Below are 15,446 nucleotides of genomic sequence, written 5' to 3'. Positions count from 1 at the left end.
AGATGGGGAGATGGCGGTGTGCGTTTTCCTGCTGGCTTTTATGAACTGACTTGGGCCACCAGAAACTGGGGTCGTCTTGGTACGATGCAGAGACAAGCCCATCCAAAGAAGGGCTGGGTAGCTAGAAGCGGGTAAACGGGTGAATGAATGATAGGAGTCCGATGTATTACCCAGCTCAGAACCGGTATACGTGTCAGCTCCTCTCCGGCTTGTGGGAGGCAGATGTGGACTGCACTTGCGGCTTTCTCTGTGCTCATTTGATGGCTTTGGGTATTTGATGGCTTTTGGCTACTGGGCTATGGTGAGACTCAGTCTAGTCATCTGGAAAGTGGGACAACAGTTCCTATCATGAGAGCTGGGGGAGGTAATGGATGCAAATGACCAAATGGCCAGCTGGAAGGTCACCAGACGGAGTGAGGGCAGCCAAAAGGAGCAGGAGGTCTGGAGAGGAGTCAGTGGTACCCCACTGGCCGCTTTCCCTATGACGATAATGTTAAAGTAAGAAAAGGCTGTGGAAGAAGCCAGTTTGGGGGATTCAGAGCCCAGGCGGGGGCCACAGGGGCACATACCTCTGTGAATTCCACATTGGCTGGGTCCCCTAGGATAGAGCCATCGGGCTGCTTGTAGCCGGCATAGCGGATGAGCTGAGAGTTCCAGACCCGGAAATCATGCTTGCCGTCGGTCCTCTGCGGAAATATGGTGATGGCAGACCTGGGACGGAGAAAGGGGGACGTGTGCTGTCAGGGCGGGGCTCACACCTCACGGACTTATGGGAAAGGGCGTCACCCAGTGCGTGAGGCTCAGGACGGATGACCTCTGTGCCCAGGTCCCCAAGGGACCATGGAGCTGCTGTTGGAAGGGAGGGACTATGTCCTGTCCCTCCACAGGAGCACTGGTCTGAGGAAGGGTGGAGGATGGGAGGTCCCATGCCAGCCCACCGAAAAATAAAGATTGCTGCCCTAATTGGAGACTCAAACACTCCTGACGTGGGCTAGTTTCCCAGGGGTCTTTGGCAGCAGGTGATTTCCGGGAAAACAATGTGGGATCCTCCTTCCCTCTAAGAGCCCACCACTGATTCACAGTTCCAATCTTGCTCTTATCTCCATCCTTAACTTCTCGCCCCACCCGCCCACCCCCAGTACCATTCAGAAGTCTACACACTTACAGCTAAGAAGAACCCCTATTGCTTCCCCTGCACTCACATTTATTCGCCTTAAACGAAAACTGGAGATCGCCACTGGCCTCGCCTACCTAGACAGGCATCGAGGAGACCGTATACCATTATTACATTGCAGGAAGGTGTTGTGGTTTGCTGAAGGCACCCAACTGGGTGCTCTGGGGAGCACCTCTGATGGGGAGATCGGCAGCGTTAGAGAGGTGTTATGGATGTCTCCTCACCAAACTGAGACTTCCTCTTTGGCATCATCAGAAGGATTGAAAACAACAGAAAGGAGAATGACGTCTTCACAACGTGGTTCAATGCGAACTCATCCCAGGAGCTCCGGCCACCCCGGCTCGTCAGCGCCATCTGCGGACTCAATCCCAGGCTAGGGGAGCCGCCACCCTGGCTTGTGTCCACATGAGGATCACGGGGCAGGTCCAGCCCATTGCCTGGAGATCTCCTCCTCTACACATTCTGCCACTGGAACGTGGCCCTGCTGCCCATGTTGGCAGGAACCCTTCTCTGCTGTCATGTGCTCAAATTCAAGGCCGGACTCAGATTCACTTCCTCTACAAAGCATCCCATCTTATCTGTTCCCAGGGCCACCTTCTTTCTGAGTACCTGTGGGTCTTACCGTGTGCCTAAGACTGTATTTCATTTAATACTGCAGGGAAGGTGCACTGCACCAGGTGGGGGTGAGTCTAGAACGAGGGCTGAAGGTAGGAGTCCCACGGAGCCAAGAGTGCTCCCAACAGCCTCCTAGCAAAGGTGCCATATTGGAGATGAACACAGAATGAGTCAAACTGACAGCGTTCCCTTCAGCAGTAAAACACGCTGCCGTTTCTTTGGTTGAGCACCAGATAAAGGGTGTTTGTGTAACATATATATTTAAAAAGCGTGTTTAGAAACACCAGAATCACACTCAGCGGGTGGAATGCTTACTCTGTGTGCGGGAACTGAGACCAACAGGAGAAACAGAACCCATTTATGTCTCCTAAACATAATTTCACTGAACGGCAGATTGAACGCCTTATATTTCCCTCTCCCTCCCTTCTTCTCCTTGGCCTGCCTTCTTCTGTTATGGCTAGATTATTTCTGTGTATGGTATACATTCTCTGCTGGCCTTCCTATCATGTCCAGATGTGTGGTTGTCAAAAAAAAAAAAAAAAGAGAGAGAGAATCGGTTGACTGTTTTCTTTAGGAGAAGATCTCAAGAACCCCCACAATTAATAACTGAAAAAAGGGGAGGTGCACTGTCTGGCTTTTGGTGACCCCTCCCACCCAATATTGCTTTGTAATAGCACCATTTAGAAGCTACCAGAACATCCCCTAAGCTCCTGGAGGGCTGAGACCTCACGGGGCTCTCCTTTGACACTTAGGATATAGAGGACGGTTCTTTGATGTTCTCGGAGCTTTGAGGTCTTTTAGGAAAAGATCGAAAGACCAATTCCCCAAGCAGGCTCTGGGCTTCTATTACAGGCCCCTTCGCTCCTGGCGGGCTCAGCCGGAGCGGCGTTTCCTTCTCAAGGAAGGGACATGGCCAAGAAAACCCATGCTTAATGCAAGCGAGCCACTATGGGGATGAGTTCAGGGCAGGGAATCTGCATCTCCCTACAGGGACTCTCCGTACAGTGGCATGCAGGGACCCACTGTGGGGCTGGTCCTCGGCAGCTGGGACCAGACGCTGGGCCAGAACCGAGGGCAGAGGCCTGACAAGTAGAACTGGCCAGCCGCAGGGCTCCAGCCGCTCCCTTCCAGCAGCAACTTGCCAGCGCGGAAGCCACCAGCCCGCACCGGAGCCTCCCTGCCTTAGCCTGCTGCCCGGGCCTTTGTTCTTTGTTTGGGGCGAGAGGAGTCCAAGGTGTGGCTCGGATTGGTGGAACCTGAAGGAGCCATGCCCACATCGACAGGAAGAGACATTGTCTTTTAAATCCAGGAACATTCTAAGACAGCTCCAGGCTACGGCAGGAGCTGGTACAAGCAGGTCACCACTGGCACTGGGATTTTCCCAGTCCTGGGAATGGGAAACACCCCTTCCTGCCCTTTCCACGGGGTTGATACCGAACTGTGGGTTGAACGTGATTTTGGCCACTGCAGCTTTGCAACACATGCAACAGTCCCAAGAGACAGGATACGGCAGGTGGGACAGAGCAGCCAGGACACCTCTCCCAGCTGGGCACCTCTCCCCGAGAGGAGAGGGGGAGCATTTCCCCGGCAGGCGAGCCAACTCCAGACCCAACGGTCAATGCTTTGGGGACATCAGACACCCCTCCCGCAAGCCGGCAGGCTTACCTGAGGTTCCCTTTGTTGGTGGCATACTTGATGTGGTTGCAGATGTAGTTGAACATCCCGTGGGCCGTGGTGCAGTCGCGGGCATCAAACACCTGCCAGGGGCAGGTGGTAAGAATGGGTGCCTCCTCCCTCTCTCCTAGGCTCCCCCAGGGCAGCCGAGGAGAACCCAGAGCCCACTCCACCTGCTGCCCCACTCGGAGAGCGAGCACTCTGCTAATGAGACCTGGGCTGGGTTTTATAGTGTGTGTGTGTGTGTGTGTGTGTTTCTCTCTCCTAATAACCACAGTCAATCAAACCAGGAAAAAGCCCCTGTGTAGGTACAGGTGGCTACAGGATGGTGAGTAAAGGAGAGACTTTAGTGGGCTGGATATATTTCCTGCTGAGTTACTAGGGATCAGGGATTTAAAAACAAAACAAATAACAATCAAACAACCCCCCACCTTGGTCTTGATAACGAAACTACCTGCGACTTCAGACTATTCCCAGGGGGTGGGGGGTGGGGGGGGGTAGAAATCTTAGCAGGGGACGCAGAATCTAACGCTTTCAGGGAGTAGACAGAGAATATAAATCAGAGAGTAGGAGGAAGACAAAAGGGAATGGTAGGGTCTATGGTAAAGTGGAGAGCATAAGCCTCATCAATAGATGTGCAAGTTCCTTTTTAAAAAAAAAAAACACTGTGTTGGCTCAATGAGACATGACTACGAGGCAGAGTCAGTCATGACCTGAGAATCTGGGCCCCCGTGACCACCACCTACTATCTCGCCATGACTTCCAGGTAGCCTTGGAAAGAGCTGACCCTTGGTAAGGCTCATCCCTCCCCACTCACCAAAGAGCTCACTGCCTACCTGCAGCTTGGACCACTGGATCCTGCCAACACAGCGGGACGCGTTCCGCCAGGCGTGCTTCGCCCCGTAGATGAGCTCCGTGTCTTTGAGCTGGTAGGTGCCCGTGGTTTCAATCTCTTTGTTCACCTCTTCCAGCCTCTCTGTGTGGGCTTTGGAGCCGAATCTGAGTGAGGAAGGAAGGGACATGGGAGTGTCACCTTCTCTCCTGAATTAGGGGTCGGTGGGAAGAGCGAACCATTCCAGGAGGGCAAAAGCCACAGCAAGTCTGAGTTGATATGCGGACACAACGGTTCAAGCACAAGCAGACTGCGAACTCAAATGCCCACGAAGGCCCAGCGGTGACCGAACTGGCTGGGTGGGGACTGTGGCCAGCGGGCAAGCCTATGTCTGGTTCAAAGGGGGCAGCTGGCACGCTGCTGGTAGGAATGGGGGCCCAGGGAGGCCAAGTCTCCTTTCAAGAGAAACTAGAAACCTGATTTTTATTTTTATTTATCTATTTATTTATTTTTAAAGATTTGATTTTTAAGTAATCTCTACATCCAAGGTGGGCCTTGAACTTATAACCCCAAGGTCGAGAGTCATGTGCTTCACCAGCTGAGCCAGCCAGGTGCTCCTGGAAATCTGATTTTTATTTTATTTTATTTTAATTTATTTTTAAATATTTTATTTATTTATTTGACAGAGAGAGAACACAAGCAGGGGGAGCAGGAGAGGAAGAAGCAGGCTCCCCACTGAGCAGGGAGCCCAATGTGGGGCTCGATCCCAGGGTCCCAGGGTCATGACGTGAGCCAAAGGCAGATGCTTAACCGACGGAGCCACCCAGGCACCCCTGGAAATCTGATTTTTAAAGAGAACTCTTCTAATTTTTAAACGATGACAAGAAATTCAATTTTAGGAAGTTGAAAATATTATTATGAAAAATTGGGGGCTTACAAAAAAGTATTGAGAATAGTATATATAATGAACACTCAGGCCTAAGAAATAACAAATGAGAAATGATATTATAGTTCCTTGGAGCCTATGTTCCCATTATGACCCACTTTCTTCCCAAAAGTGTCTCAAGCTTTCTTTCTTTCCTTTCTTTCTTTTTTTTTTTTTTTGATTTATTTATCTATTTCAGGGCGTGACAGTGTGCACGTGCACATGCTCAAGTGGAGGGAGGGGCAGAGGGGAGAGAATCCCAACCACGCTCTGTGCTGAGTGCAGAGCCTGATGTGGGGCTCGATCTCACGACCCTGAGGTCACGACCTGAGCTGACTCAGGAGTCAGTCGCTCAACCAACTGAACAACCCAGGGAGCCCCATCTTAGGCTTTTCTTTATATATTTGTCACATGTATAAATTGTCCCTAAATCACGTACAGTATGTTGAAAAAGTTTATATAAAGGGTGCTACCCTGAATGAATTATTTTACAAACTTATTCTTTCTTCCTTTTGCGTAGTTATTTGCGAGCTTTGTGCCCATGAACATGCTGGGTGCTGACTGGCTCATTTTCTGCAGCTGTCTAATATTCCACGACTTGGAAAATAACCACCAGTTACTCACACATTCTCCTGTTGAAGGAGTTGAGGTGATTTCCTGTTGGTTCTTTGATTTTAATTTTTTTCCCTGTTCATAACAATATCTCAGTGAACATTTTTACATATGTCTTCTGGTGAACAAGTGTGAGAGTTTCTTTAAGGTAGTATGCCTAGGCACGGGATTACGTGAAATGCTTCAAATTTAAGCAACGCTTTGCAGGCCAAACAAAGACATTTCTGGGGGCCAGATGTGGCCCTGGGGCCACCAGCTTTCAACTTGTGTGTGTGGAGGGCAGAGCCTTCATGCTTAGGTCTCGGCTCAGATGTTGTAGAGCTGGAGCTGAAGTCTTTGTCCTGGTACTCGGTAATTCACCCCGGGGCCCCAGAGTCAACACACACTTGCCTTTTAATTGACGAGTAGTACTGATCAATGAACTCTTTGGCGAGAGGGAAGAGCTGTTCTTTCGTGCGGACGTCTTCAGGCCTTCGTATTTGCTGAGAAGGGAGCATGATGGAGCCCATACAGATGTGCTCGGTACACCCTGTTTCCTGGAGGGAAAAGAGAGAGTTGGAGGATCGCTTGGTTTTAGCACAAGGGGGGCTGTGGGCCTGGATCTGACATTTGTTGTGGAGTTTACCTGGCCTTTAATTCCCAAACGGGATTTCTCAAGTACCAGCTTCAAATCATTGTAGGATACGGTCATCAGTCAAGGGGAAGATGGACAGGCCGTGTTTTAAGGTTCTGAAAACGTTTGCTCTACTCAACGAGGGGAAGAGGGGCTTTCTGACTGGCACTCCCTGGGATTCATTGGTACCTAAGTACTTTTTTGATTCCATGTTGATCATGGAATCATGTTCATGATTCATGTTATAGTCACTCACTCAAACACATCTGTGGGACGCTGACTGCAAAAAAGTAGCCCCAATTCTTCTCTGCCCTATAGTCCCACCCTTTGCAATGTGACTTAACAGCAATTCTCATTGAGGGGGTGGAGCCTAAATCCTCTCCCCTTGAATGTGACCTGCTTTTGGCCAATAGAAAATGGCAGAGGTGAGGCTGGGCCCACCCCATGCCTAGGCCTCAAGAGGTCTCGTGTGCTTCTGCTCATTCTCTCTGAAAACCTCTCAACCACCATGGGAACAAGGCCAAGTTAGCTTGTTGGAGGATGAGAGATCACATGAAACAGAGTTGAGTTATCCCAGTCGAGGCCACCCAGACCAGCCCACCCACAGCTGGCCTCTCAGGTGGACTGCTGATGCTTGAGATCAACTGAGACGACAGGACCACCAAGCCAATCTGCGGACTTTTGAAAAATAATACGTGGTTGTTGTTTTTAAGCCACTGAGTTGCGGGGATGTTCGTTACACAGCAATAGCTAACCAATACAACATTCTTCCAAGAGGGTCATTTTTAACAAAAGTGTAAAGCAACATGTTGCCTGGCTGGCTATTAAAAAAAATATGATATCGGGGCGCCTGCGTGCCTCAGTGGGTTAAAGCCTCTGCCTTCGGCTCAGGTCATGATCCCAGGGTCCTGGGATCGAGCCCCGCATCGGGCTCTCTGCTCAGCAGGGAGCCTGCTTCCTCCCTTCTCTCTCTCTGCCTGCCTCTCTGCCTACTTGTGATCTGTCTGTCAAATAAATAAATAAATAAAATCTTTAAAAAAATATGATATAAAAGTTCAGCTGAAACACAGTGAAAGCAAGGAAGGGCTCGTTCCATATTTGATCAGTGGTCAGGCGGTGAGAGACAGAGAAAATGTGTTCGGAACAAGCAACTCCTCCACTTGGATTCTTTTGGGTTCAAGGTACCCAATAAAGTATTAATAATATTAATACTAAATAATACTTAATAATAAAAAGTCTTGCCATGAGTGCGTCAGTAGCTACCAGCGGTTCTCAAATGGCAGTGGATTTCCCACCCAGGGGACACTGAGTGATATCTGGAGACATTTTTGTTGTCAGAACTTCAGCAGGGGTGATGACATCTTGTGGGGACAGGCAAGGAGTGATGGTAAACCCCCCACAGTGCACAGGACAGTCCCCACAACACAGACTTAGCCAACACCCAACGCAGTTAGTGTGAGGTGGGTCTACGTTCTGCGGGCATACTCACCAGTGTGCTCTTAAGGTGAAGGGTGTCGGTGAGAACCACGTCAGTCTCCCAGTTCTTGACCTTGAGGAAGCGGGGGCACTTGGAGGGGCTGCCATTCTTTGTGGGAGACTGTTTTCCCGAGGCAGGGGGCTTGAGGAGAGAAGGAAGGATGGGACATTAGACAGGGTCCTGAGGGCACTGGAGAACTGTCTCCATGGGGATGGGGAGTAGAGTCACTTTCCCGGCATCTTTCAGAGTCACTAAGTATCTGCACAGAGTAAGGACTCATTCTCCCAGGGTGACGCATGCAAGGTGGCTGGGAACCTGGTCCCTCTGTCTATGCAGAAGGAGGCACTGTGAAAAAGCCTTCTGGGTTCTGTTCTGCAGGGAGGGGCCAGGAACTCAAAGGTGGCCTCTCTGGTGTCCAGTACAGGCCCCAGCATATAGCAGGGACTCACTGAATGTTTGTTGAAAGAGGAAAGAACCAAGGGACGCTGTCAGCCTCTCTGAATGGTACCAGCTTTCAGGGCTGAGGAATCAAACCTGAAGCCAGGTCAAGTTTCTTGGATGTTTGGGCTTTCCTGCTACAGTCCAAACTCACTACTTCTAGTGCGTACTAGAAAAACAGAAAAGATTCAATGATAAAGTTTTGAAGCATAGAATATTTCACCCAAATTTCAGGTTTCTGCCTTTCAAAAATGCCAAGTGAGTCCCTGCCTCAGGGCCTTTGCACAGATGGGCCCCTCTGTGTTGAACAATTTCAGTCCCCCATTTGTCTTCACTTCCATATACAAAATGCCCAGCTGGTGGTGGGAGATAAGTCCTGGGCTCACCAATGTTGGCCCATCCAGTTTAGACCTCATTAATAAGGATCACGTTCAGTCTTGGGTGGTTCTGAGTAATTGTCTACCTGCCTATGCATCACACAAGCGTCACTCAGTCAGCAACTGGAAGGGAGAGGCAGCAGGCACACCCTGCCACGTCAGCTGAGTGAGAGAGGGAAGACAAGCGAGTGTGGAGTGACACTCATGCCAAAGAACGGAGCACTGCACAGTGACCTTGCGGCAGGGTATTCACACATTCAACTGGTATTTATTGAGCACCTACTGTGTGCTAGGCATTGTTAGGCACTGGGGACACTGTAGTGAACAAGACAGAAAGTGCCCTGGCACACTGCTGGGAGAGAAGCGGAGATAAATCATAAGTAAAGCCATACATGAATGATAAAATATCAGTTAGTGATAAGGACATATGATGATGAGGGGAGAAAGGCAAGTGCAAAGGCCATGTGGTAGGAATAAGCTTCAAAGGATCAGCAAGAAGGCCAGTGTGGCTGGAGTGTAGGAGTGTGGTTAGCACCAGGAGATGAAGTCAGACAGGAGGCCGGGTCCTCATTTTTTTGGCTTGGAAGAACTCAGGTGAGTGAGAAAGCTGTGAATTACCATTTAGTGGGCTGAGTCCAGGAAAGAAATCATAGACTACACTGAAGGGCTAATACTGAAAACTGGCATTCAAGAAGCACTTACGGTATGTCAAGCAAAATCTTATCATGCCCATTTTACAGATGAGGAAACAGAGGCACAGAGAGGTTAACTAGGTTGTCGGAGGTCACACAGCTAGTACACTGGAGCCAGGCATCAAATCCTGGCAGTCTGCCCTGCAAACCATGTCCTCAACTGCTAGACTCTCCTGCCTCTTGGCCTCTTGGTCATTATGCATAATTCATTCATTTATTTGTTCATTCATTCATTCAGCATGTGTTTATTGAGTATCTCCTATGTTCTAAGCAAGGTTGCAAGGGTCAGGGCTATAGTGACAAACGAGACAGAGGTGATCTCTGTCCTCAGGGAGTTCATAGTGCACTGCGGGGGTGGGGGGAGGGACGACAGTTGTTACAGTCATTATAACCAAATGCAATGGGTACTATAACATGGGATGTTGGCAGTGTATAAGGGACTGTGGAAGCACACAGGAGAGGCACCTCACCCAGGGTATCTGACTCCTAAGTCAAGACCTGAAGGACAAATAGGTGTCAATCAGGCAAAGAGAGAAGAGCAAGGTCTTGCAGGCTGAATGACCAGCCTATGCAAAGGTCCTGAGGTGAGAGGCATATCACAGCCTCCAGAAGCGTGCAAGTGATAGCAGAGAACACATGGGAGGTGCCATGACTCATGATCTTCCACACCTCCCTGCTGTGGCCAGATCCAGTCACCCCCAGTGGTTCCCATCTCAGTGCTGGGCCTCACCATCCATCTGCCTGTGCAAGCCATGGGTGGGAGCTATCCTGGACATCATTCTCTTTATCCCCTGCACCTGATCCATCCCTAAGCCCAACCATTTAAAAAAATTTTTTTTAAAGATTTTATTTATTCTATTTGGCAGATAGAGATCACAAGCAGGCAGAGAGGCAGGCAGAGAGAAAGAGAGGAGGAAGCAGGCTCCCTGCCGAGCAGAGGCCCGATGCGGGACTCGATCCCAGGACTCTGGGATCATGACCTGAGCCGACGGCAGAGGCTTTAACCCACTGAGCCACCAGGCGCCCCAAGCCCGACCATTTTAGCTTCTCAATAGCTCTAGAATCCACCACCTCCTCGTTCTCGATCTTGTCCTCCCTGGCCAGACCAACATCATCTTTCACTTGGATGAATGCAATCACCTCCTAAATGCTGGCCACCGCATACCGCTACTGGCGTTCTAATCCACGCCAGTAGACTAGGGCGCTATAATCTTTTTTTTTTTTTTAAGATTTTATTTATTTATTTGACAGGCAGAGATCACAAGTAGGCAGAGAGGCAGGCATAGAGAGAGGCGGGGGAAGCAGGCTCCCATGGAGCAGAGAGCCCGATGCGGGGCTCGATCCCAGGACCCTGGGATCATGACCTGAGCCGAAGGCAGAGGCTTTACCCCACTGAGCCACCCAGGCGCCCCTAGAGCACTATAATCTATACAGTCATCTATAGTACACCTGTTTGTCCTATCAGTACGACCATCACCACAAGTGTGACTAGTCTGATCACACCAGGAGCAGAAGGAGGATGCGGAAGAATTCTTCCCTTCGCTCTCATTTGTACTTCCTGCCTGCTAAGCTCCAAGCTACTTTCCTTCTGTCCCCTCGTGAAGCCACACGGCAGCTCCATTTCCTCTGAAAGCCTGGCCAGACAGCCCCAGTGCCTCTTTAAGCTCTGTCTCCACTACGGTCTCCTCCAGCCGATACCAGGTGATGGAAGTCACATCTTTGGGCAAGACTTGGTAGCGACTAATTCCTCTGACCATGCCTGCAGTCACGAGAACCAAAAAAAAATCGGACCTCGCCCGAGTGGGAGGCACCCCGGCCGTCCTCCCTGAAGACTGAGCATCACTCAGCCAGTTTGCAAACTCTCTTGACCATCCGCATGGCTGCCCCAGGGGCTGGGGAGTGCCTGGAATCCCAGACCGGGGTGGGGGTGGGTATCAGACGCAGTGCTGGCACTGGGGTCGGCCCGGGAGCCGTGCAGCGGGTGGGATGGCAGATGGGTGGGGAGCACGGGGAGGGGGGAGGAAGAGGTATGGGGTGCGGCCGGTGGGTGGGCAGCCAGCAGGTTGGCAGGGTGCGGCAGGAGTGACGTAACCGGCATTGTGAAAGAGGCGGTCTGCTGAGGTTCCAGATGTGCGAGGGGTGGTCACTACGAGCCGAGAAACTGGGGGCCCGGGCGTGAGCCGTGCCTTTCCACCCTGGGCTGTGCCGAGCTGCACACTTGAAACCAGGCATTAGGAGGCCCCTGGCAGGGCTGTTGTACTTGGGGCTTTGATGTTTTAATTAGCCAGCAGTAATATTAGATGACTCAGGAGGGGACAAATGGGGAGATTAATATAGCAGTCAGGGGCCCTGCATGGGGGATGCAAATGACTTTTCCGAGTGGGGACGGAAATGTTCTCGCTACAAATGCAGATTAGGGCCCTTGTGAGTTATTAAGCTGTGGACAGGGCACCAGTGGGCTTTGGGCAGCGGCTACACGTGTCCTTTTCTGGATTTGTGTCTGGGGTGGCCAGGGGAAGCTTTTCAGGCGGCAGGAGGCATGGCTAGATCTCTCTGGGCTCTGTGGGAGGGCTGCCTGGGATGTTTGCTCTTAAATGGGGCCCGGAGGCTCTGAACTTGTGGGCATTTCAAAGGCTCTGTCAACACCTCTTTGCTTCTGGAGGCAGCACGGGCCCTGAAGAAACGGACGGCAATGGCCTTGCAGCCCAAGAGGAGAGAGCGAGGCGAGGTCCTATCAGCCCAGAGCCCGGAATTCAGCTTTGTAGGCACCCTGACACCCTTTCCCTCTGCCCTCTCCGCCCCGCTCTCCTCCCTCTCCTTCAACAAATAACCTGTTGAGCACCTACTATGTGCCAGGGACTCACGTTCTTGGTCCTACCATGGTCCCTGCACTCCTCCCACAACGGGGGAAGCCTCGTCCAGCTGCGTGCAGGGTTCTGCAAACTGCAGCCCGTGGGCCAAAGCTTGACCACTGCCTGTTTTCACACATCCCAGAAGCTAAGGATGGTTTTTCCATTCTTAGCCTGACGAATAAAAGTATCAAAAGCAGACTGATGTTTCATGACATATACAAGATACAGGAAGTTCAAAGTTCAGTGTCCATAAATAAAGTCTTATTGGTACACGGTGGCACTCATTTGTTCTTTTTTTTTTTTTTTTAAGATTTTATTTGTTCATTTGAGAGAGAGAATGAGAGACTGAGAGATCACAAGCGGGGGCGGAGGGGTAGAGGGAGAAGCTGACTCTCCATTGAGCAGGGAGCCCAGTGCGGGACTCGATCCCAGAACCCTGGGATCATGACCTGAGCTGAAGGCACATGCTTAATGACTAAGCCACCCAGGTGCCCCAAATCTGTAGGCTTTGGATCCAACGAATTGACTTCCAGTGGCTGAACGCTTAGGTTGTTTCACTTATGTCCCCATCTGCTTAAATGGCATAGCATTAGAGATCCTTCCTGATCACCCTTTAAAACAGTGCCCCACCCCTGGTATCCTCTGCTCCCTTCGCATACTTTATTTTTCTTCAAGGCACTTTTCACTGCACTTGCGAGGGTATACGTATCTGCATGTATCTACGTCTTTATGACTTACAGATCTGTATATATAAAGTCTACAGATATTTAGATACAGATGGAGTTTTCTGCCTACCCACTGTCTACTTTGCTCTATGTCCAGCCCCTAGACCAGTGTCCAGCACATAGTACATACTCAACAAACACCCGAGGTCCGCCACAGACTGAACTGCACTCCTCCTGAATTCATACGCTAAAGCCCTAATCTGTTGGAGACAGGACCTCGGGAAGTAACTAAGATGAAAAGAGGCTATAACAGGGGCGCCTGGGTGGCTCAGTCAGTTAAGCATCTGCCTTCGGCTCAGGTCATGATCTTGGGGTCTTGGGATCGAGCCCCACACTGGGCTCTCTGATCAGTGGGGAGCCTGCTTCTCCCTCTGCCCCTGCTCTGTCCCCCCCTGCTTGTGTGCTCTCTCTCTCTTAGATAAATAAATAAAACCTTTAAAAAAAAAAAAAGAGGCCATAAGAGTAGGACCTAATCTGATAGGATTGGTGGCCTCATAAGAAGAAGAGAAACCTCTCTCTCTTTCTCTCTCCACGCACACAGAAAGGCAGAGTAAGAACACAGTGTAGGTGGCCGTCTCCAAGCCAGGATGGGAGCCCTCGCCCGATAAGACCATGCTGGTGGCTTGACCTCAGACTGCTAACCTCCAGAACTATGAGAAATAACTTTCTATGTCTATGCCACCCAGCCTGAGGTATTTTGTGATGGCAGCCCAAGTCAACGAACACGAGATCTAAGTGCATTTCAAAATCGTAGAGCCCCTCGGATGCTAAGCCAAAGGCTTTTGTCTTGATTGAGTAGAGAACGGGGGACCCTTGAAGCGGCCTGATGGAGTGGGGGGAGCTTCTCAAAGCTAAGGGTTAGGACACATGACTGCAGGGGTTGGGGGAGGGAGAGGGTGAGGGCAGAGAGACCCATGGCAGGAGGGTTGGGGGGGACAGGGGGGTGGGGAGGGCGGATGCCATGGTGCAGGGGGGAAGCCGGGAGGGCGGAGCATAGCTGCAGCAGCTGTGGTGGGGTGGGAGTTGCAGGAGAGTAGGGTGCCAGAAGCAGAACAGACAGCCCCAGGCGTGGGAGAGGGTGGGAGGACAAGGGACGAAGTCAACACTGACTCGGAGGCTCCCTTGGGAGTAGGAGGATGGCGAGCCTTCTGCGGAAGTTGGGGAGTAAGGAACAGAAGTGACGGGAAGGTGGAGGGAGGGGGGCTTTTAAGGCAGGAAGACAGACACAAGACATCAGAATCTGGAAGATCTAGAAACAGAAGCCAAGCACCTTGCCCTTCTCCAATTATGGGCTGTCATAGTCAGGAGCCTCACTGCGAAATTGGGGACAAGCACTTGACAGCAGGGAGGGAGGGCCCTGGGGAGACACAACATTTTGGCAACTGTTACGGTCCAAACTGTGTACCTCCTGGGTTCATATGCTGGTGTCCTAACCCCCAGCACCTCAGACTATAGCCTTATTTGGGGTCTCTAGTGAGGTCATTAAGTTAAAATGAGGTCTTTTGGGTGGGCCCTACTCCACTTATAAAAAGGGGAGATTTCGAGACAGACACACACACAGGGAGAAGGCCGCACGAACACAAGGATGGAGAGAGTCCTGGGGAGGATTCTCCCTCATGGCCCTCGGAAGGACCCAACCCCCCAACACCTTGATTTCAGGAGATCGCCAGGCTCCAGAACGTTCCCACTGTTTAAACCACCCAGTCTGTGATGTTTTGTGACAACAGCTCTAGGAAACAATCCAGGAGCTAGAGCCCAAACCTGTACGAAGCAAGTAGCTTCTGACTCTGACTACTGGCACCCGGGACAGCGTCTCCCTTCTAGGCCTGCAGCAGCCTGTCCTGCTTGGATTGTCCTAAAATGAGGGCAGCCTCCTGGGGCTGAGCTGGGGACCACGCCAGCCACCCCAGGGGCCAGATACACACACCGTGCCCTCCGCGGCCGTCTCAAACAGCACCATGGGCAGCAAGCGTAACCGGGTTGTGAGCTGTGGCCCGTCAGGGTCCAGGAGGGCAGACACATAAATAAGCAGGCAGGCACCCATCTGTGCGATGAAAAAAACTGCTACTTATAAAACTTAACCAACTGTGTTTCGGACCTTCCAGTATAATTTCCTAGTAGTGTATTCAAAGCATTATTTCTAAAGCGATTCATTCTGTATAATAACTCCAAGGAAGCTTGAAATCACTGCTTCTCCGCCCTCTTCTCCCCAACTCCCCCCCCCCCCCCCACCAATTCAACAGGCTATTTTCTGTGGAGGGCAATTACAAGGAGGTGCTCCAGAGTCAGACCCCCACAGCTGGGATAGACAAAGGCCTCTGAAGGGAAGGGGTCTTTAAGTTACATCTTTAAAGGGTCTTTAAATACGTTAAGTTACGTTGCTGAGTAGATGCTGACGTGGCACTGATATTGCAAAGTGGCAAGATGTTATTAGACAACT

General features: G+C 51.0%; 1 protein-coding gene across 2 annotated transcripts in view; it reads right to left on the bottom strand.

Annotated features, from left to right (window-relative positions):
- The window catches only part of NOS1 (nitric oxide synthase 1), a gene marked incomplete at both ends in the record, with an annotated part of 82,055 nt that overhangs the window by 45,158 nt on the left and 21,451 nt on the right, over positions 1-15,446 (bottom strand). For both annotated transcript variants that reach the window (XM_080822158.1, XM_080822159.1), the window contains 5 exons: positions 570-711; positions 3,455-3,546; positions 4,300-4,462; positions 6,217-6,368; positions 7,935-8,063. In XM_080822158.1, the coding sequence (XP_080678284.1) occupies positions 570-711; positions 3,455-3,546; positions 4,300-4,462; positions 6,217-6,368; positions 7,935-8,063 (678 nt within the window). The remainder of the gene's footprint in view (positions 1-569; positions 712-3,454; positions 3,547-4,299; positions 4,463-6,216; positions 6,369-7,934; positions 8,064-15,446) is intronic.

Source organism: Martes martes (assembly GCF_963455335.1).
Source record: "Martes martes genome assembly, chromosome: 13".
In the NCBI taxonomy this organism is placed as follows: Eukaryota; Metazoa; Chordata; class Mammalia; order Carnivora; family Mustelidae; genus Martes; species Martes martes.
Note: the sequence above shows the minus strand (reverse complement) of the source record. Positions and strands in the feature narration are given on the sequence as shown.